We start from the raw sequence: 25,954 nt of genomic DNA, 5'->3' as shown, positions 1-25,954 counted from the left end.
GAGTCTCCCTCCATCCGGTTTTCTGTACATCCTCCAAGATCAGCCTAACAGATGACATCTTCCTTCCATCTTCACCCACAACCCATCACATGTCCTCTACATTCAATACTTCCTGAATTCCCATTAAACCTTCAAATGACATATTGTGTGGTTCTTGCTAATGGATAATAATCCTTTTTAAAGAATATAACATGTCAGTACAGTAAAATATCAGTAAGTGCAATAATGTCATGATCACCCACAGAGAGATTAAAACAAACACACAGTCCATGAAGGCAAAAATTAAGAAAATACCAAATGCAAACGCTCTTAATCTAACCTGCTTTAATTTTGTGTGAAAGAGTTTCTCCATTCTGTTTGGAAAAAACACACACAGGCTCAGTGTCTGGTTGGTCAAGCTCTATGTCGTACTAACTGAAATATTCAAGTCCTAGCTGCATTTTTTATGATGACATGATCACATCAGATGACAAAATCTGTACGTCTTCTCATTTTAAAGACTCCTCCTATTAATATCCCTGTGGAATTAATATATTACTTTCAAATCTCGATAGACTTTATGATTAAGTAGACTTGCGAGACATCTCATCACACAGCGTAGTGTAGATAAGATTAGAGATGGACGTGGCATGTGGTATCAGTGGTTAAAAATGTATAGAAACTCATCATATAGGTCAGAGTGAGCAGGATAAGCAGATAAAATGGAAGTAAAGATATAGCTGCTCATAAATCAGTGGTGGTTTATGTGATGAGAACTGCCTGCAGGTAATAGCTCACCTTTCTTATTTAACGATACACTAGTAGCTATGGGAAAGCTGGAGTGATATCACAGTGACTGATGTTAGGAGTCTGTACATCATCCTCTTTAGATCCCAGGATGCTGAGTTTTATCATTTCAGAAGCAAGACCCCCCACCTCCCTCCAACCCCCCCTGTTGCTGGCCTGCCCAGCCCACCACAGGGAGCTTGTGTCTCCAATGCAACACCTTCAGTGGGAGTACTACATGTATGAGGTAATTGTTGTTTGGTCATGTGAGCTGCTGCAGCAGCTGTCAAATGTGATGATAGCAGGAGAATCCTCGGCCCCGCCCCCTACAGCTGATTGGACAGCGCCCAGCCGTCTAGGGACCATCAACCAAGAGATCAGCCTATAGCAGTAATAGGACACTGTAGGAGATGAGTTTCAAGCCAGAAAGAGAAGGAAAAGGTGAAAAAGAGAACTAACATGTAAGTATTGTGACTAAACTGAAATTACACATGACACTGCTATTTTAAGAAATATATACTGTATGTGTCTTAATTACTCTGAATTTCTCAGCTACTTCCTTTTCTTTACCCTATAGCTTTCCTGATATTTTACTTCTCATGTTTTTATTGCTGACTGTAATGTGAAGAACTCCAGTTCCCGTCTCCTGTGATTCCTATGAACTGACTTTCTTGTAGCTGGTGTTTCAGAGAAATGTGTTACATGATACAAGTTGTCATTGACACACAATATCTTGTTGATCCGGCCGACAGATAAGTGCATAAACACAGTGACTGATTCAGGATCGGAAAATGCATTAAAATCATTATAACAAGTGCCAATGACAGCTATTTATGACCACATTTCTAGTCCAAACAAACCAAAATGATGTGTGATATGTAAGATATACTGTATATCTTTAAAAGAAATGAGAAGTGAGTGAGTATCAGTTTTTCAAGCGTTTAGATTATAACTGATGCTAAAAGGAACAATAAGTTTGGGGACTCCCACAGTTGAACATCAAGTAGCAGATGTTTATAAAGAAGCAGAAGTGTGATTGAAATTTTTTACTCTTGCAAAATGTAATCATTTGCTGTCTGACTTTTGGATCCCCCGTAGCTGTCTTATGGCCCCTGGAGTTCCCCTTCACTTGAGGAACATTTGGCCTAGAGAGCAGACAGAGAAGCCGAGACAAGAAAATAATATGCATGTACGCTCATTCTTTTCTATTTGCAGAGAGAGACGTGCTTTATGAAGATGGTTACGAGCGCACTAATTCAAGGAGACAGCCCACACCTGGCCGACTGCACCGCCGAGGTCAAATCTCTGTATTTCCTCCCCTCCTTCTTTCACAAACACATACCTCCTCCTGTGGCGTCTCCATCTGCAGCACCTTGCTCCCATCTCACATACCCCATCCATCCTTAACACACACGGAGGAACACGTACACACAGATACAGTTGCACACTGAGGAAGGATCACCTATTCATTTCCTCAAAGCACGACGTCATGTGTACCTATATGACTTAAGAGTCCATTTCAAGTTACAACATTTCAATATGGTAAACAGATGGGTGGAGTATAGGGCATGTTATGCTGGATTCTATAAGATAAGATAAGATAAGATATTGCTTTATTAGTCCCACAATGGGGAAATTTGCAGTATTACAGCAGCAAGTGGACAATAAAAATAGAAGAGCATCAATAAGAAAGAATAAAGAACAATAAATAAGTATGAAAAAACAATAACAATAATAGTACAGTATATAATAAAAGATAATAATAATGATAATTGAGACATTATTTACAGCACAACAGTGATACCGGTATTGAGTGGTAATATACCAGAGATGATATTGTTATTGCACATAAAGTGAAGAAAACATATATGTATATTATATATAAATCGCACTGTTGAATTGAAATTGGTATTATATATGAAATACCAATATTGCACAGCACTGGACATTAAAAGTTATGAATAGGACAATGTAAAATGAAGGGGTTTTGAATGGGACAAAGTATTGGGTTCATGTTTGGACATATTTTTTTAATAAGACACCCTGATAATGTTCCATAATGTTAATGTATCCACAGGGTGTTGGGTTTTGGACCAGTATCAGTGTAATAGTCCCATAGAGTCCTATGGTGTGTGTGGTAGTCATGCTCAATGGCAAGCTTATGATCTTTCAGAATGTTGGTTAATATTTATATCAGATAATAATGTTCTGCTCATATTTTGAACAGAATTCCTGTGTTTGTATAATGTTATAATATTAATCACCCTAATATATATTTTTTCTATTTGAAAAGTCCTTGGTCCACACACAACCCCCCCAGCAGGCGGAGTGCACTTTATCCAGAGCCCCTTGCTTTCAAACCTAAGCTCCGCCTCTCCAGCAAGCGCACCCACCTTGTCCACCAGCAGCACAGTGCGCCAGGGAGCGAGCGCACAGGCGTGGGTCACACCGGGGAGCAGACGCTACTGACCGGGCTGCAGTACGAGAGCAGCGACGGTGGAAGTTCTCGGAGAGAAGAAGGTTGTCTCTTGTGCTTAGGGAAACCGCAGTAAGACCTCCCTTAGGTGGGGTGCCCTGTTAATTTTGTCAGCCCGTGGAAAGGAAACTCCTTCACGGCCAAATTTGGGAGTACCGTAACCGGTGGTGGTAGTGTGGGGAGAAGGAGGGGGGGAAAAGATGCAGTTCCAGTCCGACTCGGTGAGCCGCGCAGTCCGCCTCCGACGCTGGTGATGCCCGCCGTGCAGGGATCACCACCACCGCCCAGCAGCAGCAGCAGCAGTAGTTGGAGGAAGAGGAGGAGGTCGGGAAAACAGGGCGTCGGGCCGGTGATGATGATGGTAAGGTCGGGATCATGGCTAACGGAACCGGTACCATCATGTTAAAATGCGTCGTGGTTGGAGACGGTGCAGTGGGCAAAACGTGTCTTCTGATGAGCTATGCCAATGACGCCTTTCCTGAGGAGTATGTCCCCACAGTCTTTGATCATTATGCAGGTAGGAACACAATTCTTCCAAAATTCTGTCTGTCATGAGTCTAATAATATTAACAGCATGAAGTGTTGAAGTGTTCCTGTGTTGTGTTTTTAACAATAACATCTAATAAGAGGCGAGATCATGTGTAGAATAACGCCTGAGTTCAATCCCCTGTTTCCTCTGCCACTCTTTCTCTCACTCTACTGGCTTGCATCTGTTGCTATAATCAAAACCACTTGTTTGCCTTCTTCATAGCAGAGAGGGGTTGGGGACCCTGATCCCCCCCCCCCCTCCCTCCCTCCTGTCCTCCCTCCCTCCTTCTCTTTTTATGCTCCCCCCCCCCCCCTCCCCAACCTCACCCTCTCTCCTTCCTCCTCTCAACTGCTCTTTGTCATTTCCTTGCAGTGAGTGTCAACGTCGGTGGAAAGCAGTACTTGCTGGGACTGTACGACACAGCTGGTCAGGTACAGTTTATTTTTTACTCTGGCCCGGTGCCAAGCATGTCAAGGACATACGCACACACACACACACACATGCATACACACACACTCTCTATCTCGGTCTCTCCATGTGCTCCTGGGACCAATAACTATTCGATGGTGCCTCCAACACGCCCACAGGCTTCATATTCGGGCCAGACACTAAGCTGCAACAGGTGATGGTTTTTTGCACATGGGTTTACTGCCAGGGTCTGGTGTGCCATGGACAGTGATGGTAGTGAGGGGGGTTTCAATAGTTCTATTATGTGGAGAACAGGGCTTTTCTATGTCCAGTAGTGATGTCACAGGTTTGTTAATAGGGCTGCCTAATGCCTGGGCTTTTTCTTTACAATGTGCCATTCAGTGGGCAAGAGTTAAAACTCGGCTGAAAATGTGATGGCCTACACACACACACTCACACACACAATAATGTTTCCACTCAGCAGAAGAGCCAGTGTACACACACACACACAGACAGAGGCGACAGACACAAGCTCATTGAGGGTGACAGTACAGGGGATGGGAAAGGCCCTGTATCATTTGTTAGCAGTGGATCCACTTTCATTGACTAAAGTTTTGCTATTAAAATGATAACTATTTAGTCTGTATGCAGAGTGTTCTAGTGCAAATAGTAGCCAGCTGGTCTACTCATGAAATGAAGTTGTGTAGTCTGTCACACATTTTCAAGGATGAGTTTTCTCTCTCTCTCTCTCTCTCTCTCTCTCTCTCTCTCTCACTCTCTCTCTCTCTCTCTCTCTCTCTCTCTCTCTCTCTCTCTCTCTCTCTCTCTCTCTCTCTCTCTATATTAAGCTCTCTGGCTTAATACCTTTTTATGACCTGGTGGGCCAAGCATGCGCAAGCAAACAGACCATTACCTTGATTAAAATGACGGATTTCTCTAGGTTTGAGCATTGCTAGAAACAACCAAACCAAACAAGCTATATAATACATGTAGGTCCAGTCATTTTTTAGACAGTATAATACTCTAAGCAGGGCTCCAAAGTGGCTCTGTGCCGGTAAAATATGCAAGTGGATGGTATATCACTCATTAGCCCAAAAAAACAATGGTAATCTATGGAGTTGGTGGTAAAATTTGAACATTCACAAGCCATTTGGCCACTGACAAAAAAGTTAATTTTGAACCCTGTAAAGTTTCATATTATACCTTTCAGTAGCCTGACTGACATTAAAGCAATATAGAATCAATGAGAAAAACAGTACTCTGTGTCAATAAATCGGCGTGAAAAGCAGCTCACAATAAAAATCCATAAGTCTATTATGTTTGCTGTAAAGAAACAGAAACCATTTGGACTTAACTCGTGGCCTCATTACCTGTCCTGCCTGGTCCTCTTGTGACTGACAAGCATGACACAAACAGGCAGTGAGTGACAGTTTAGCCTTCGCTTTCATGATGTAAACTCTGCACGACTGGATGAAAGACACCATACATCAATAGGGCGAGAAGCAACTCCCTATGAAAAAAATAACAAAGTACTCAGCTGGGAAAAGTTTTTTTAATGTCCGGCAGACAGTTGATGCTTATGGAAAACCCTGTGTGAAATATTAGGTATTCATTGAACTGAACAGTTAATTAATCAACAATGTAAAAGAGATAATGAAAGTTTGCTTCCGCTTCTAGGCTTTTAAAGATTTCTGACATTGTATAGACCAAATGATTAACCGATTAAGAGAGTCTTTTGTTTTTAAAAGCAAGAAGATTAAAGGTATCCTGTGAACTTTTTAACCACTAGGAGTGCTATAGAGGAACTGTTTTTTTTCTTTAAATATTATTTTTTGGTCTTTTTTGCCTTTGTTGGGCCGAGGGGCTAACAGGAAACATGAGGGAAAGAGAAAGGGATATGACATGCAATAAAGGTCCCTTGCCAGACCAGTAGGGAACCAGTGACATTGCAGGTATATGGCATTGACTATGGGAGCACTTCTAGAGCAATGTTTTTACAAGCAGGCCCCTATTTTGTTTGTAGTAAGCACCCACACAAGGACATGGAGGGTGTGATACATGCAAAAATATGTAACAAGGAAGAGAAGCAAGCTAGCACGAAAACCCCATGGTGCACCTTTAAGTTTGGACTCCCTGCATGACTTGTCAAAAGTGATGCAGTCATTTTCTGCCCCGTTACCTTTAACCTCCTGTCCTTCCGGCAACCTAAAAATGAACACGCGTCAAATGTTGAATAGTTAACACTTTCCTCGGGGCCCGATTTAACCGCGTGAAGTCAGAACGAGTCACAATCTGACATTTGATCCGTTCATCGAAAAGACAAAAAAAAAAAAAACTAAACTCAAGAAAGGTCAGCTGTGGAATATTCAGCCATCTCTCTGTTCTGCTCATTCATGAATGCTAAATGCAGGAGTCTGAGTATGAATAGCAAATCACAGCCGCCCTCCCTCCTCCTTCCTACCCAAACAGCTACCTGTGGCTGTTTGGGTTATATATATATATATATTTCCCGAGAAACAGATGGTAGAAGTGCTACTACTCGGTAGTAAAAAGAGGAACACAACCTTATTGTCTATTCTGGCGTGTTTGATTGGATGTGTGTCAGAGGAGGGTTTGTTTTTAGCTGATTCAGAGTGTCTCTGAAATGGAGAAGTTCTCCCAGATGTCGGCCGCGGGTGCCGCCGGGCCGCCGAGAGTAGAGTTACTGCGCTTTCAAAATGCGGCCCCTCCACCCCCGACTCGGCTGACCTCTTTATGTGGAGCGCAAGGCCAGCTGGTAATGTTTATAGCTTCAGCATCTGATCAAAGACTTACGCCCCAAAGAGAGAAAGAGGAGGGGGGGGGGCGAAGAGAGAAAGAGAGTGAGAGGAAGACCGAAAGAGGAAGAGAGAAAGAGAGAGAGACAGATGGAGAGAAAGAGGGGGGGGGGGGGGGGGGGTGAATAGAGTGAGAGAGGGGGGTGGTATTGCTCTCAGAAAGTGTTTAAATTCAGCCGTCTTGGTTTCATTTTCCTTTTTCTCTTTCATTCTCCGTCCGTCTACTCATAACTCGACCCTTCGCTATCTCCACCTCCGGCCTGCGCTACACATGTTCGATTGTCGTCGAGCTCCACTGTAATATTTATATATCCTGGTATGGTTTGAGCTCCCACAATGCTTTGCTTTTTCTACAAGGGTATCAGCAGCCTTACAGACACACGCCGCCGCCGTGCCCTCATCGGATACGACTCCACGCTGTCACGTCGGCGTTACGAGTCAGGGCCACATAATCACAGCTCGGCATTGAGCTGAGCGCCTCTGCACTTTGTCTGCAGTTGATACCGCTTCCCCGCCTTCTGTTGTCTGCACACGCTGCCACGTCGCTCCCCGAGGCGCTGCCTATTGAATTATTCCATATGGAAGGTCTGCAAAGTCTGTTTTGCTGAATGCGACGAGGGAACAGAGGGGAAAGTCTTTACTTATTCATTCATTCTTCTACTGCTGCTGCTGCTGCTGCTGCTGCTGCTGCTGCTGCTGCTGCTGCTGCTGCTGCTGCTGGACTCAAGAAAAAAACCCTAGCATCACAGCCTGTGGAGGAGCTGGAGGAAACAGGAAGTGGATGCTAAGTGCTGTGGTACCCATGGAAACGCTTGAGGGAGGAACTTGGGAGATGGGACCCCCAGCGGGATTCCCACTGTCCCACTGCCCTATTAACCCCCACTTTGTTGTCGGACTGTTCCTCATTTGCTCAACCCTTCAGATACCCTCACACTCAACTGCGCATCCTGTAACCCCTTTTTACCACTTCACCTCACCCCTCACTCCCCCACACTCCCGCCCCCATCTCGCTCACCCTTCACTGCTTGGTATAGTCTGGTGAGTCTTTTTTGACTCAGCAGCCCAATGTGGCCCAGTGACCCTGAGACTGTCCCAGCAGGGCGGCAGGTGGGTATGGGGGTGAGTGTTGGAGGGGGGAGACTGGAAATGGTTTTACCCAGCTGGGAGCCTGTCACCACTCAGCTGCTCACACACACAGACACACAGAAATACCAGACATGGTTCAGATCCCATTTTCAGCTTGAGTTCATACTTTGGAGTCATACACATATCTGTTACAATGTATGGCATATGTTGCATTTTTACATTTTTCGAAAGCCCAGTAACAGCTGGGTACTGTAGTTTTCAGCTTCAGTTTTCAAGTTACTGAAACATAAAGAAATAGTTTTTTTGTGTCCATATGGTTTTGTCAGATTTAAAGGGGTTAACATTTGAAAAATAAACATATGAATAACTTGCACACATTCTTTTTTTGTGGACCCAGCATCACATTTCTGCTTTTAATCCATTTTGAGAGAATATATTGGAGGATTATGGCAAAAATGTCTAAGCGGTGTAACCATAAAAACTTTGAACCAAACAACTAACAATGATCTTACATTATAACTTTTTATATTAAATAAAGGTAATGGAAAACAATTGTTGTAAATATTACATTTAATCTGGGGAATCATGTCAATCAGGGATCATTTACATTCAAATTTTGTGGTTACACTATTTGACATTTTCAGGAGCATTCAGTCTTACATTAGGTAAAAGAAATGGTGCAAATGTCATTTCAAATGACACAACCAACAAAAATACAAAATGTAAATTTGAACAAACCTGATGATGCTTTTAAAACTATTTTTAAAGATATTTTTGAATTGTTATTTTGCCAACCCTTTTTTGTCACTGACCCACAGATTTTGGATACACATATATAGTTAGCCTTTTCCTTTAAAGATCCTTAGTCCTCGAGCTGAAGCTGACATAAACCCTGATGACATCATCAGACTTGGAAAAACCTCCTCCAGAGGCACAGGAGGACATTATATAACTGTTTTCACACTAGTACTATATGTGATTAGGAAACATTCATGTTTAAAATTGTTGGGATTTCCCTTAAATTACCGTCAGTCATTTCAGCACTACACTCTTTTGAAATCTGGATCATCTCTAGCAGCTAAACAAATGGTGAGGAAAAAAACAGATCGGAGGCGGTTTTTCTGGTTTGATATCTGCTCCTAATGAGTCATAAAATGTCTTAATTTATGTTGCACCGTTCTCAGTATACGCTGCCACTGGCATTAAAGGTGACATTAAACTGTCGGATGTTCTCCCCATACAGACATGAACAGACATGAGTGCGTCAGCGCCGGAGCTATCATTAATCACCATTAAAGGGCCACTTAAAAAATGGAATAGCTTTTTTCGCAAAATGTGCAGATTTGGAGATCAGAGACGGTACTCTGTTCGTCTGGGCTTGCGTTCCCCACCCGGCGGCCATGTAAGAGCAGCTCTGACTCTATTGACATAGCCAGTTTTTAGAGCCCCGAGGAGGCGATAAGAGTAGAAAAGGAGAAAGATAGAAGAGAGAGAACATGGTGGTGGTGGTTGGAGAGTGGGGGAAAGGCGGCGTTGGAGGAGGGAATGACTCACTGATATCATAGCACTCATATGTCACTGAGTCAACAGCACACTGTGATGCTTACACAGTGGCCGAATTAGTACGCCAAGCTTTGCAGTGATGGAACTGTATGGACATGTATGGGGAGACGCGCACACACACACACATACTCATTTCCCTCATTTCCTTTTTTCCCCCTCTATCATTCTTTCTCCCCTTTCCACTGATCATATTTACTGTACACTCCCGGTTACCTCGGAAAGACTGTTACGCAATCTAGCAGCGATGCACTCGCGAACCGTTCTAATAAAAGTATGCGACATACTTCAGGTGGAAACTTTCATCCTTTCATCCAGCCTGAGTGTAAACATTTCTGTGCAGGACTATCGAAGCTATGTAGGAGTATGCGCCTGTGTCTCTGCCACACTATATACACACACTGTGAGCGGCTCTAGCAGGCATACTGTGTTTGGTAATGTGTTAGGGGTTGTGTTGAGGAAGCTGTGCTGAGAGGCAGGGATGGTGTCTCAGAGAAGCTCCGGGCCTGTTTACAGTAAACTGCTGAGTGGCTTACACTGTGTTCCTTTATGTGTGGGGATCTCAGGGGGGAATATGAGGATTCACTTTTTGCAAGCAAAGGTCACGAGCACTCAAAGACACATAAACACCACTGTAGTTGATCCCATGTGACAGATATGCAGTGTATGTGGGGACAGAGGAGAGCACATAATGTATGCAGAAAGGAAAATCAGTATGTGTTGATGCATGCTTCTCAAAATGGGTTCAATGAGCAGCATAAAGCAATACGACTTCATATTGTGTACCATTAGATAATATAATTTTGTCAGCTGTTAAAGCTTTATACTGAGGTAGCTATCCCTTTAATACGTCTGGTTGTATTAGGCTATTGTGGGCAATGTTGCAAATCACTGCTCAGGACTGCTTTATGGCGGTATTAGATTCATAGTGATAGTTGCATCAGTGTGATGAAGTACCTTCATTTTTCAGGCGTTCAATTTGCTTGATGGACCAAAACAGACATTTCTGTACAGGGAATATATTATACTATATATTATATGTTGATATCACAATAGGGAATTACATACTGTGATAGAGTATGTTATTTTATGGAGGGGTGGGCAAAATGGATAAATTCCTGTTGACATTTTACAAAGTTTCTGCTCCTGTTTGCAAGGATTGTCACTGGGCTGTTTAGCTCTGCTTTTTCTAAAATGTAAATACCTCAAAACGAACATGTGATGTGATCAATCAGTTAATCACCTGTTGAGCTGAGAGACAGCTGAGACAGATCATAAGACATCACACCCAATTGTCAATGTAGTTAACAGATAATGGTTTAAACAGTTACCTCACTTGTTAAAGGTATACTATGCAGGATTTTTGTAAAAACAACCAATGTATAGTCTCATAAAAAAGTAATCTCTATATACATAGCTTATGACCTGCTAGAAGTGTGTGGCGGTGTATCTGTAGAGATAATGCCCTCAGCCTGTATTTTCTGCTGTGTTTGGGATGCTTCTGGGTGTCAACCTTTCAGCAATGGGTGTGTAGCCTCCAGCCAATAGCAGCGCACAGGGTGTGAGATCAGGATTCATAGCATAGCAACCAGGTTACATCATTGTCTCCGTGTCTCTTCTCTGCTCTCTGTCTGTGTCATGGATGTATAATGACAACAGGTCTCTGGGTCTGTTTGACTGAAACACATAAAACACATACAGTGTGTGCTTCAGCTGCATTCACACCAAATCTGGCAATGCTGCATGGGTTCTGTGTAGAGGTATGGGTGTGTTCATTTGTTCTTTAGAACGTAATCGCTGTGAAATAATCAGAAAATAACGTTTCATTCATCCGATTCAGTGCTTTGTTCTGGCTGCTTTGTTCTTGTTAACGCGTCGCTATCTGTATTCAGCTTCATTCAAGTTAGTAGAGGACTAACTCTGTGGCCCATTGGCCGGCAGAGGACTCTGGTGCACATTCTTTATGGGCGCTGGGCCTCATAGAGCTTGCGCAGTATATATTTATCCAGATTATTTATTTACAGAGGGAAGTGGCTCTTTTGGCCCTTCCAACACTCTTTCAAGTTCTTATACATCCATGGCAAGAACCATGTAAAAGTCCAGTACCGCCATAAAGCAGTTCTCCTCATTGCTTTGCAGCATTTCCCACAATGACCTATACGCCCACAGATATTAAAGAGGTACTCAAGCGATTTAGTATTGTATTTCCATAAAGTTGTGGGACTTTTAAGAGAAACATTAGGAGGCTGAGATATCCTGACTTTTAGTTCCTACTACGGGTCAAGTTTCTAAAGCACTGGATCCTACTTTTCCCCTAATGCAACTCAACAGTATTTGATGACAGTTGGCAGATTCAGCATCAGATCATTTGGCTCATGTTTGAGGTCTTCAGGTTGATGCTTCAGCTCGCCTCGCTTCAGCTGTGTTTAGAAATCATCTTTATCATTTCTGTCAGCTTGCGTTAAGGACAGATGGTTGGCACTCATAATGGATTTATCACATCAGGAAGTTCAGATTGTGTCAGATAAACTGTCACAGGAAAGCCGTCTAACTTTAAAAAAACGGTACATCATCCAACATGACAATCCCCAACCCTCTAGCAGCCTCTCAGTCCTCTATGAACCAGGTCTGTTAAAATACTGCACTCATTTGGAAGTAAGAGGATGAACAACTCATACATTTTTAAATTATGTCCACTAGACCCACTCCACTGAGTCATCTACAATACGAGCCCAGGCGTGAGTTGTTTTTATTATCTACTCCCAGCTAATATAAAGCTAGTATATCTTAAACTCATTACTCAGTCAGTAAAAAAGGAACGACACCCTTGCCTGGACGATCTATTGCAGAGAGGTGAATCTCCTGACATTCAGCTCATTTGCATTCCCATTTTCCCCCTCAATCCATTTGTGTGAGAAAGACTCGTCTCTGGGGTTGTAACAGTTTGATCGTATTGGACTGTGCAATGTGTGTGTGTGTGTGTTTGGCAGAGAGCAGGACTTGCTGATGGCATCAGAATAAAAGACTGTCAAAGCCAGAGCTCACTCGTCCCATTGCAACCATCTCTGGCAACAGTGGGACCTTGTATCCAATTTGCTTTGATTTTAAGGGATGTTGACGATAAATTTCCCAGACAACAGAGTAAGATTGATTCACTTGGTCCGAGTTGGTCTGGTTGAGTCATATCTAATTATCGGAGATCCCCATTGATTCCCAGCGTCTTCCAACTAGCTGTCGAAAGCCAAACCCCCTGATGTGTGAGGGCATCGCTCAGAGATCATCAGAAGAAGAAGAAGTGAGATCGGGTCGTGAATATTCATATGTGTGCGAGTCGGACACTCTGTCAGAAGGGTTTATCTTTGGCGAGGACAAAGGAGGTCTTGATGTGGCGGACAAAGGACGGTCTTGCGTGTGTGAATTAGGCATTTACACCACACAAATGTCGGAGATGGCAGCGTGTCTGGTTTTTCAGTGTCTTGTGGCGATGCCTTGTGCTCAGCTCGCATTGAAGGACTGCGAATGAAAAACAATCCCTAATTGTCTCAGTCGGAAAAGGGAGGGCGAAAGGGAGAGTCTCAAGTGAAGGTCATCTTCTTGCACATTCTTTTCGCTTCATAACTCAAATCCGGTCGACATTTTTTATGAGTATCGTTCTTGTCATAAATTTGCTCGTCATTTGTATAAATCAGCCAAGCAGCTTGACAATAAAAGAAACCTCTGGATAAGCACAGAATGAGTTTGCAAACCTCTTTTCTAACTTTCATGGCTCTAATAAAGGGTGAAAACCTGTCTGTGTTTGGAGGGCATTTTTTATACGCTTTAATAATTCATGAATAATCATTTCTCAAATGTGAATCATGTCTGGTCATTGGCTCCTTTCTCCCCCTCATCCTCCTCTGACCCAGAATGTTAACTGTCACTGTCTCACCATCCTTCTCCCCAGGAGGACTATGACCGTCTGAGGCCGTTGTCCTACCCGATGACCGATGTCTTCCTCATCTGCTTCTCGGTGGTTAACCCTGCCAGTTTCCAGAATGTGCGTGAAGAATGGGTGCCTGAGTTGCAAGAGTATGCACCCAGTGTCCCCTACCTGCTTATTGGCACCCAGGTGAGTCCTTAGGCCCGTCACGATAACTACTTTTGTTGGACGATATTATTGTCATTTGAAGATCATTTTATACCACTGATATAATGATTATGATATATGATAGCATAACAATGCAAGAGGAGTAGGGGAGAGATAGAGAGATTGGTTTCAGATACATAATTAAAAATGTATAATTGTCAGTTTCTTGGAGTGTCGCAAAATGAATAAACAAGAGTGATTGCAGAGTAATAATGCTGAGGCTCAGATAACAAGATTCTCACATTCTCATTATCTCATACAGGCCATAAACAAAATAACACTTCAGATTCAAAGTCAGACTGCACCAGTTGCTTGTAAAAAAGTGTCTACGGCTAAGAAATTTAAACACAAAAAAAAGAACCTAAAGATGAGTGTGAGGAGACACACTCGCACGAAGGAACGTGTATTTGGCAATCTCAGTTAATGTCAAGAGTAAAGTACATTATGAGCTGGGAGGAAGCCAGAACTGTCACATCTAAGCGCCAGCACTAACAGAAATGTAAAACAGGCCCAGGGGACAGTAAACAAGGATGGAATGGCTCCTCCAAACCTTCCCGCACCTGCGATGCAGTCCTAAAAATCTGCCAGGCATCACCAGCAGTCACTGTCATGCCACTTCCGACCACCTGGTGGCGCTTATCACACCATCACCGCCTTTAATGTTAGCATTCATGTCTGTAATAGATCACAAACTCTACCTGTGAGACTAGGTTAACTTTTTTAAATTAATTTACGCATTTGTTTGGTTACATTACTAATCATTAATGAAGTGAATCACAATTTGAAGAAACTTACATGAAAACTTTTCTTCATTTGATTGTTGAACTATGTTGAACTATTATGGATTATAAGCATTAGCTACGTTTGTTTCCTACGTGTTTGTGTGCGGTTGAACAAGCTGTAAACACAACTCGGAATTATTATGACCTTATAAAGTTCATATGGTAAATGTGTTAGAATCGGGTTTCATATTCACACATGTTACAGACACTCTGCAACATTTGCATTCATTGTGAGATGCTGTGATGATAGAGTATGAGGTTGTGGTTGCAGAGAGACTAAACCGAAACAAAAAAGTTGTGGCTTGAAAACCAAAATGGTAAACTGAAAGATGGGGAAATAGGAATAGTTTGTTAGTTCTGGTCAATGGATGAGTTGATAAAGTTATTCCTCTTGTTTCATCTTGGTGCGGTTAAGGTGAACCATAATGCCACATGACAATTTTCACTCCCTTCATTGGTTAGATGTGAGAATGTAAACAGAGGAAGAGAAGGGTGAAGAGAGAAAGAGGAAGAAAAGTCCTGAAGAAGCTCTTATGTGCCAAAATATCAAGAAGGCAATATATTTAGTTGTTTGTCCAAGTCAGACTTTGATTAATTGTCCAGCTGCTCGCAACCCAAAGCTCACCTGACAACTGGAGCCATTCAGCTGAAACTTGTAGATTAAGGTCAGATCATGTTCCCACCACCAATAAACCACTTTTTTCAATTTGTTTGTGATGTGACTGAGGACACTTCTTCTGAAAGTTCTCAGTGCGGTTGTTTTGATCCCCACCTTGGTACGAATGCTGTGTTCAGTTTTGCCCAAAGTAGGCTAAGTATAACCAAGGGGGGAAATGAACCAGAATCTGTTTCAACCACACTGAGCAACTCAGGTCTGAAACACCCTTAATAGTCTTTCCCATTGCCAATATAAAAATAATTAATAGTACAGCTTTAAGGTAGAAGTCATTTTAAAAAACGGCCTCCTTTTGCAATCCTGAACCTGAGCCATGGCGAAAAATTAAAATTATTTTAAGTTGTAACAGCCAATATAAACCTGGCAAAGGACTTCAGACTGATCTGGCTCATTTGGGTTTTAAAAGTCTGCAGTTTGGTGCTGGAGCCCGCCCTGCCTTACAGGAATGTTGTTGAACCACCAATTAACTTTTGCAATACATGCATTACTAAAGTCTTATAGATGTTAAAAGAAGGCAGTAGTCCTGCTTATTTCTTGAGCCTTACTATCCACTGCCAATACCATATGTCCTCTTAAAAACGAACACCGGCTTGTGGGTGATTTTTGGTCCGTGTTCCCTGGCAACCAAAATGCCAGTGCAGCCAGGGCCCAGCGGTGATGAGGAGGATGGAGTGGGTGTCTGATTTATCGTGTGTCAGCTGATGTTTACTACTCTTTTATCAGTTCTCGTCATAACTCTCTTGCTTTTCATCAGCCGGATGCTGTCATGTACACTTAAGATTCATAACAACCAATGCTGCCACAAATCATATCAATCAATAAAAGGGTTAATGAAGGTTACTCCCAGTAAGACTGCGCAGACGGATGCACTCATCATAACTGGTTATGAGATGGGGAGAAAGTGTGTGTGGACAAGTCGTGTGTGCTGGGCTTTGCAATGAATAAAAGAAGAGTGAGGAACCTTGTGGTTGGCTGTGAAATGGTTTTGCACAAGAGCAGGAAGTGTGGGACAACATGCTTTGTTTCAAAATGAGAAAACACACTGTGAGTTATGCAGTTCAGCACTCAGAGGCAACTCACAGCTATGTTTAGAAGCATGGACTGAGTGTAGAGCTGAGGTGTTGCTAAGAAAAGGAGCCAAATACCTAATTTCAGTTCAAATACTTCAGTACAACTAATAATAAATATATGTAATTAAAATACACATTATGATGGTAACAGTGATCATGGATGCAGTAGACTTGAGAGAAAGTGTCCGTTATCTCTTTCAGATTGACCTTCGTGATGATCCCAAGACCATTGCCAAACTGAATGACATGAAGGAGAAGCCGATAGCCACCGAGCAAGGACAGAAACTTGCAAAGGAGGTTTGTATCTTTGCCTGTTTTGAAGAAGTGAAGTAAAACGTAGCTGGTGGAACACAGTAGAAGCTCACATTTTCACTTTCAGTGTTGTAGAATTGAGCTGTCATATCCACTTAGATTCCTGAGTGCTGATTTGACCCAGGAATGCCTCCGTAGGAATGCAGTTTCTTCGGTGAAAAGCTCCGAATCAGACCTCTGTCCATTCTTTGTATTATTCTGAAAATAAATCCAGGAATACATTCTGGGTGAACATACAAATGTCCGGTGGATGTTTCTGAGAAGTAGGATGCGGCTACTGACTGCGGTCTGTGATTATTTCCTCCTGTCCGGCAGAAACCGAGGAATACAAGTAGACCTTTAAAAAATTCCAATCGAGACCGATTTAAAGGTCATATCTATGCAGTTTTGGCAACTTAAGATAGGATTAATGTCTCTTGGGACTCATTTTTCAGAGGCCACAGAGTACAAATTCAAATCTCTAAAATTAGAGTTATTTCCACTGAGTGTTGGCAATATTTTATCTTGACAATTATTATATTTTCTTTATGGATGACCTGTTCTCCATTTAGTTGTATTTCATGGTTCCACTCTTTATTGCTGATTAGGTTGACTGGGGTTGTATATGTATTTGTTAAATTTGTTTGACTTGTAAAAGCTTTAAATCATAAAATGTTTGTGCTTCTCATGCAATAGCATTTCAGTTGAGTCACAGAGCTAAAAAAAAAAAAAAAAAAAGGGAAAAAAAGCATATGCTGATTTTTGGAAAAACCCTGCAGGTTGCATTGACCAACTGCTCTGAAGGTATTTCCTGGATCCTCAAACATGAAAAAAAAATTGTCTGCTGCATGATCAAAAAAAGAAAAAAATGTTGTGATTACAGTTGCTGTCCAGGTAGCTGGCAATGACATCCTTGCTAGTTTAGTCTGACATAAGGAAAATATAAACAGACTACTTAATACGACAATACAAAATAATAGGAGCCAACATTAATAAAGACAACTATGACCAGTAGTTAAAGCTTTTGATTTTGGATTACAAATTTTTATTGTGCAGCAGATTCTGAAAATGTATCAAGAACAGTATTACATTTATACTATATTTAATTTTTTATTTTTTTTTTGTAAAGAAAGAAAGAAAAAGAAAAAACAGGAAAAAGGAATAAACTCTAACATTGATCAGTTTATGTATCGTGGTTGGAGGACAATGTATTGGAGTTTGTATTTTCTCCTTGAAAGATAAAAAATGGTTACTTGTGAGGGCATCTAGTATATGTTGGTAGTCATAATAATAAGTTGAATCTGTAACCACTTACATTGTAAATGTTATCCACTTGTACCAGACACTGAAGCTAGTTAGCATATTACCTATATCACAAAAGCCCCTTCCAGATGGAATATGTAAAAATTCTGGCTTCATCTATCTGTTTAATTAATGTATGTTTCATCATTCAGACCTACAGTATTTGTCCATTACAGAGATGTTTTACAGCATTTTTCAGACATGACTTGACGGTTAAGGGAAGCTAGCAATTCTCTCATTTGGCACCTAGCGAAGCTGAAAACAAGTTCAATGACCAATATAGGTATAACATGTGATTGTTATCATATTTATGTAAGGAAGTGTTTTTCTGAAGGGGGCTTTAAGCTACACAAGATCATTCTTATCAGCTGCTATCAGATACCAAAGAGACATTCTAGGTATTGTTACAGTTAGCAATAGCGACGTTTCCTACTGTTGAAAATGTTTGAGAAAAACAATGAACATCCCTATTTTAGCTCCGCTTAGTACTTACCATTAGCAGCTAAAGTTACCCCATAATATCAACCATAGCCAAAGTAAATGATATATTATTACACTGCTAGCGATGTACAATCATAGCGTTAGGTTACAGAAATGCATTCATTCATCCTAGCTGGCAGTGCTGCTGCTTGAGTCTCTGCGTCTCGTTGTTACATTTCCTGTTAACAAATGTGAAGTCATTGATAATGTGTCAAACTGTATATAATGGGAAGTCGTTGAGCTGTCAAAGTGTCACCCTAAACACCATTTACTGAGGTATTTTGGTGCTCAAGAAATGCTGTAAGCTAGGCGGCTAAATAAAGTGTATATCAACTAGTTTAGAGATTTTGTCTCATGTTCTACACGGCAGAAACTAGAACTTTAAATAACTGCTAGTTGAGCACTGTATTGTTTCTTTCCATCTCATCAGATTGGCGCATGTTGCTATGTGGAATGTTCAGCGTTGACCCAGAAGGGCCTGAAGACGGTGTTCGACGAGGCCATCATTGCCATCCTGACTCCCAAGAGAAAGAAGGGAGCTCTGAAGAGAAGACTGGGACCCCGCTGCATCAACTGCTGCCTGATCACGTGATACATAAACCCAGAGATCATTCAGCAGCAAACCATAAACCAAACCTGGACTGACGGCTAGAGACAGACAAAAGAAAAAAAATGCACAGACAGCAGAGCAGAGACAAAATAGAGGACTGAAAAAAAAGGACAAACCAGGAGCTCATTTTAAGCTGCAGTGCTCTTGAAATGCCATAAGTCTCTCCTGCTGTCCAGCACTTGAGGATGCAGTTTACTACCAAAGGAGCACAAACCCCAAGTCAGTCTCTTCTCCTGATAGACTTTTTTGCCTCAAAAGTACCTTCTTTTATAACCATTTTTAATCATTTTCCTGTACAAAAGTGTTGTAAGCTGTCATACGAAAAAAAAAACATTTCAGTTTTAAGAGAAATGCTACCTTCCAAGTCCGTATTATTTCTATGATTTTCGGAAGCTAGATTATTGATTGGTGAATTGAGTGAATTTCTCCATTAAAGATCAGAGGTCTTCATTTGATGTCTTAAAGGGAGAACGCATACAGCTGATAAATAATGAGAGGCAGACTTTAGCGACACTGTGACTAGTGTCCAGGGTACATTTCTGGACATTAGGGCCCAGTTCTTTGGATTTAAACCCTACAAAGACTGTTGGCCCACAAAGTCCGTCTCTGATTATTTGTCATTTGACGAACCGCAAATGAAACCACACAAGGTGCTTTGCCTTGTGTGGAGGATAACGCACGTCATCCGCAACCATTGAAACGCTATTCAAACAACAGCTTTTGGACCTGAAACTGTATTCTTTTTAAGTTTGAGAGGCTTGTTTTTGCCTTATTGATATACCATCATTTTATAGTGTGGCATGTCAGAACATAGAGGCTTCATCAGATACTGAAGAGGTATATTATCCATTTTTTAAATATATATTATCTAGAGTTTATGATTCTGTATCTCTAAACAGGAGATGATCAACGCTGTGCAAATATTATTTTGTTGACCGATAGCTTACTTTTTTCTTTTTTGTTATCCTGCAATAATGTGTTATCCTTTTATCACCTTTAAGAAGGTTTCAGAGGAGAGAAGAAAAAGAAGAGGGATCTCATTTTAGAATCATTCATATCTAACATCCAAAGACTCAAATGCACACATACTTTCATCAAAATCAGGTGGCTAATGTGACCCAATACTGTATATTTAATGCACAACATGAAGCACAGTCCACACGTCTTCATTTCCCCGCACAACAAAGCACATTCCTCTGCTTTTAAACACTGTTCCTCTTCCAGAAAAGGCTGATTCAAGCACAGACAATGCACAACCTTCCATCAGGCACAATATGAGCACAGTCCACCATCTTAACCATGCACAACTATTGTCCAACACCTCTAAAATATTGTTGCAAGGCATTAGGTGAAAGCCTTTTTTCAGGAAATACAGGAAAGAAACTGATCCAAGCAGTTTTGAAAGCATATTAGAAGTTGTGGCAGCTACTTGCACCGGCAGTTCCTAGAAGCTCACACTTAGCTTGCGCAAGTCTTTACCATGGAGATGTGTACATCACTAAAGTAAAACAGGTTGCACCACACATATCACGACTTATGCAGAGAGTAGTTGTTGCTCAATATTTGCACCCCATAGCTGCCAAGTGGAGCTAACGGAACCAACTGCAAAAAAGATAACGTTAACTTAGATTGACAGACCTAAATAATGAAAGTTAGCTTAGCATAATAGGATATTTTCCAGTCACTCAAAACTATATGAGTACTAACTCTGAAACAAATGTTCAGGCATATATGTATATAATAAACATAGTAGCTGCCAAGTGGAGATAACGTATCCAACCGGGGAAAAAAAGCCTACGTTAGCTTGCTAAAATACAGTTTAGATAGGCCATAGTCACTCAAAACTATTTGAATACTAACTCTGAAATAAATGTTCATTCAAGTATCTATATAAATAAAACATAGATATACCTTTATCCCTTTAAAAAGGGTTGGCACTTAAGTTTAATATATGGCTTGGCCCCACGAACTGTTATTTAGTAGCTGTTATGTTACAACTTGTGATGTTGCATTGACTTAGTTGAGTGGACAGTGCTACAGATGTTTCCCCATGAGCTGATTTACACTTTACTAAGGTCTTTTACTAGCTCATGCATTAATGTAGTATGAATGGTGCAACCTGATTTCATAAATTAGGAGACTTTACCTGCAAACTCTGTGACGGATTCAGTATAGCTGGTGCAACTCAGTCTGCAGAGGTCATTCCTGTAATAGAATTTAAATTGCCAAATAATCACCAAATCTGAAGTCATGAGTTCCCCCCTGTGACAGCTGTAAAAGGATGTATATAATGTAATGGAACAACATTAGTGTGACCACCATCCATTTAGAAAATCCTTACATTTACACAACAGATACAGGTTACCCCAGAAGAATTCATTGATCTGTAGTAAAGTCACACTACAACGTTTCAAATTGAAATGAGATAATATGAAAGGTATGTCAGGATTTAGGTAATAGTATAAAATATCTACACGCTGAATAGTTTCAAGCCTACAGGTCTACAATACTGTAGGTAATGACTGAACTTTCCCTGCAAGACATCTACAATATATTGGCTGTACTTGTTTTTATGCATTTGTTATTGGCTTTTTCTAACTTTTTTTAATCAAAGGTGCCAACTCTTGCTAAATGACTTCTGTTAATGTTCTGTTCAAAGTCAGATATGATGATTGATTAAAGCTTTAATGTACATGGTGCTCCTCTTCTCTGCGCCACAGCCTGCGTTGCATATTGTACTGTCTTTTTCGAGCAGCGGAGTGGATAACGGGGTGAAAGGCCTTCTCTCTCTGACAGTTTTTGCTTGCTTACGTTTGTGTGAAGGTCCACCCTCAGGATCCAGGACCTTAAGTGCCGCAGCCACCAATGCATTTACCCGTTGATGCTCCTCTCTTCTCAATAAACGTGATTACTGTGTTGATAAGCCGGCTTGGAGGGTTTTAACTTCACAGAGAGCGTCGGATGTGCCGCGGGACGGATTTGTGAAATTAACTTTTTGCAGTGTTTATTCCTGGAAATAAGGGCATTCGTGTTCATAATGGGTCAGACAGCACTGGGTTGAGTTGATAAGCAGGTCACTGGAATTAAACTCTGAGGCATGTTTGTATGAAAACACACATACACATACTACATACATCATTTAAGTATGATTTGTATAGAAGGTTTCTAATTTAACATTTTAAAGTTAGTCACAGTATTTCACCAATTTGACCTTTGACACAAAGACCAGTTGTAGTGAACTCTGGTGCATGAGCGCCACTTGCTGGCTACATTTAGTGTAGTGTCTCTCAACTTTCTGCCTTTTTACTCAACATTAACTGGCATTTCAGTATACAAGCTTTAAATTCTACTGTAGTTTACCATCTGAGGGTTATTTCAACTACTGGACAGTTTCTGTAGCTATTGGGGATTAAGCAATTAAATAATATCAGACATGATATATGCGGCTTAATTTTGCTAAAGCTTAGCTAATCCAAGCATATAGACACCCTACACATGATCCTCTATATGAAAAGATTGGAGCGTTGGAGGATTATACACTACATAACATTATTATCAGATCTGTTTTATGTTCATGACCTGACATACAAGATACTATATTGGTGCACAGCTGGTCCATGAGGTGGTCATTGAACTGTGGCCTCACAGCATGAGGGGTTCAGTGTTTGAACCAGGCAGACAATGAGCATTACAGTGTGGAGTGTGTATTTCCTTCCCTGTTGGTTTCCTCTCAAAGTCCAAAGGTTTGCAGGTCAACAATGTGAGAACATTTCAGCACAGCAATTTATCACCAACTATAGCCTACGATTAAATAGATCAAAGTAAAAAATAAACTTAAAGGCAGCCATAGTAGCAGTTTCATTCATTTGTGAATTTGGCTGCATATACAATAGCACACAGCATGGGATCATATTGTTTGTAAGATTTATGTCAATGTATGACCAAAAAAATGTATCTTTAAATGATTTTTTAAATTTAATATTTCAACTTGATTATAAAACTATATACACAAATGTATCAGATGAAAAAAGACTATCGCAAGATGAAACAGCATTTCACTGAAAATAAAAACAGCAGCTATATAGAAAGGTGAAGTATGTAGAGTGGTACTGCCTGCTAAGATGAGCCTCTTAGATCTTTTTGGGACCTTCCTAGCCTGACACTTATTACAGGTCTTGGTGTTCATCCTCTGCACACCTTTCATCACCATACAACTGAAATTCGAGACTGTTTAACTTAGCGTGAAAAGATCCAAAGCACATGATTTACACAGAAGCCCCTCAGAGAAAGCAGATATCATCTCAGTTGAACCATCACCTTGTGTAGTCTGTATATATTATAGATGGTTGCATGTTTACCTTCCAGTATCGGTCCAATAAGCAATCATGAGCTCATTGTGCACACCAGTGTGTCATGCTGAACCCAATGACAACACGTGTGACTCAAAATGTATCCGCCCACATCCCATATGAGCAGTCCAGTGTTTGCTATCTGTGCGCTGGGCTGACGATCATCCTTCATTTAATCATAGTGAGCAAGGTCACATACACACATATGAAGAACTGTGTTAGAAATGATCAGTATCAGCTGATCAATCACATTCAAACAAATCATGTCAAATGAAGACAATGTGTTTCTTCTCAGTGAGCCCTTGCTCTTCCTGATCTCGTTTCTTATTACCATATATGGTGATGATAGCATCTCCCTTGATTTGTGCACTGCTTCCTTAAATTAACAAGTGAGCCCTTCAGGAAGCCGAACTGAGAATGTGTAGCCATTAAATGAAATGAATGGATGTGAAGAGTGTCTGACAGAAAAATAACACAGAAAGATGCTACATGGCTCTGGCAGCACAGGTTTGGTACTTCTTTTGGTGAATTATCAATCACACTTTGATTATATCCATGAGCAACACATAGCACAAAACGGTTGTTGGAGCTTCAATTTGTCAATACAATCAATATGTCAAATGTGCATGAGGGATAATTACAGTCTACTAAAGCCAACTGCAGTTTTTTTTTTTACATTTAAATAATCACGAACAAAAACTACCATGAATGGGAATAGATAGTAAGTGTTCCAAACTCTTGTAAATACATGCAGCGTTATACTTCATTTTGGATTATAGAAAGAAGAGTTTCAACCATAAGAGTTTTCTGTGACTTATCTGCGTAATGAGGTTTTATCTTACAGTCTGGATCGGCATGCAGAATGTACTGCAGGCTTGTGGACATGAAGAAGCAATTAGCATGTGGCACAGTAACCACATTACTGCCACTTCCTTTGATGTGCAGCAGCCAGCTGAACAAAGACCCGCCTGTCTGTCAATGTAATAATTTACTCCACTGTCCACACATCAATATACAGTATACACATATTAATGGAAGCATATCTTCAGTTCATTCTGTTGTACCTTCTTAGTCACGTGTTAAGGACTAGAAACATTTTTTTTTAAACTTATTTTACATAGCTTTCATTTATTTGTTTTAAATTGTATGCTCCTTGTGACTCAGCAACATGTGGTGAAGTAAGTGTGTCCACAAATATGCTCTAATCAGGTCTCATAGATCTATATAAGCCTAATTTTGCACAGTTATTCAGCCATTTGGAATTCTTTAAGAAATCTTTTAATCAGTGATTTCATGTCAGAATGTCACAAATTTGGCATATATAATAATTACCTTTTACTTTACTTTCTTTTTTTATATAAAAGATTCCAAAAATGGACAACTTATTATTTTCTTAAGTATTTTGTCAAAAAGTTAGACTTAAATAATCACAAAGTGAAGATTTTTTTTTTTTTTTTACTCAGAAAACATTATTTTAAACATATTTCACACCATTCGATGTTGACTATATATTGCTGAGATAAAATATGGACCTATGAACTCATTTTCATTTGTGATGTTGGACACTGGATGGTCTGTTCAAATCAATAAAGTTAGCACACATATTTGATACCAGGACAAGCTGACTTTTAATATGACCCATAGGTCATAATGACTGACAGGTTGGGGCTACTGTATATTTATTGAGCATGCTACAAGTGAAAAAACACAGGTCTGTTACTGTAAAACTGTCCAACTTCCTGTAAACTCATACTCGGGTCATGACACTAGACATGCCATTTGATATGTATTGTACATGTTTATCTAATATCTTTCGCGAAATCACAATCACATACTTGTACATATTACATAGATTATGTTCTATAAGAAAGGACAGTGGAACCGTATTTGGACTCTTTCACACAGCTTTTTCCAAACTCCAGATTGCTGTCATGCACCACCAGAGACTTCTCTCTGGCCCTGGACCCAAAATTATGAAGTGCTGCACCGACTGTTCTGTACTGCGGAAGAGTAAAGTTGATTTCACATTGTTTTCCCTTCTGCTAATGCTGGACGCTACTGTGTCCTTTTGAATTTTTAACCTTTACTACATTTTCTCTCTTTCCTGACTTGCTTACTCGCTCTTGTGTTTCTAAAGAGAGAGAGAAATGCATTACATGGCACAACCTGTAGCTATTATTAAGGTATTATTTATCATGATGACTATAAAGGATAAACTCTATCAAGTGCAATGCCGAAAAACAAGCATTTAGACCTGGGAGTGTTGGATAACACCTGGTTAGCAAATACCACTTTAAAGGTATAAAGGGAAAAATTACTCATATAATGATTTAAAAAAGCAGTTTTGGGGGGTTGAGAAACTTGCAGGGTGCAGAAAATCTGACTTTGATGTTGATGCATTTTGTTTCCATCCTGCTGCCACAAGATGGCAACACTGTCTTTGTCACCACATGAACATCTTCTAGATACTGTACATCAAAATTCATATAATACATTCAAAACAAATCTCATACTATGACGATAATATGCTATTGTTTTACCACTCTGCACTTTTTATTCTGACTTTCTCTATATATGCACCCTAGTTTGAATATAAAATATAATTCATCATCTACAACAATAAAAATG

The 25,954-nt window shown here is 40.6% G+C and overlaps 1 protein-coding gene across 2 annotated transcripts in view; it reads left to right on the top strand.

The window, feature by feature from the left end:
- The first annotated feature begins 3,177 nt into the window (after nucleotides 1–3,177).
- Nucleotides 3,178–25,954, top strand: part of rhoq (ras homolog family member Q) — an 87,184-nt gene continuing 64,407 nt past the window's right edge. Inside the window, exons 1-5 of one of the 2 annotated variants that reach the window (XR_009927030.1) lie at nucleotides 3,178–3,758; nucleotides 4,143–4,201; nucleotides 13,584–13,748; nucleotides 16,496–16,591; nucleotides 18,798–19,937. Coding sequence is in view for 1 of the 2 variants with exons in the window: in XM_062430839.1 (XP_062286823.1) it covers nucleotides 3,617–3,758; nucleotides 4,143–4,201; nucleotides 13,584–13,748; nucleotides 16,496–16,591; nucleotides 18,798–18,959 (624 nt within the window). In the remaining variant the exon portion in view is untranslated. Of the gene's footprint in view, nucleotides 3,759–4,142; nucleotides 4,202–13,583; nucleotides 13,749–16,495; nucleotides 16,592–18,797; nucleotides 21,702–25,954 lie in introns of those variants that run through there. The other variant, XM_062430839.1, reaches the window with a different exon arrangement.

The sequence above is a fragment of the Scomber scombrus genome, chromosome 12 (genome assembly GCF_963691925.1).
Source record: "Scomber scombrus chromosome 12, fScoSco1.1, whole genome shotgun sequence".
Taxonomy (NCBI): domain Eukaryota; kingdom Metazoa; phylum Chordata; class Actinopteri; order Scombriformes; family Scombridae; genus Scomber; species Scomber scombrus.
The sequence above is the reverse complement of the archived record's forward strand: the minus strand, read 5'-3'. Positions and strand labels throughout refer to the sequence as shown.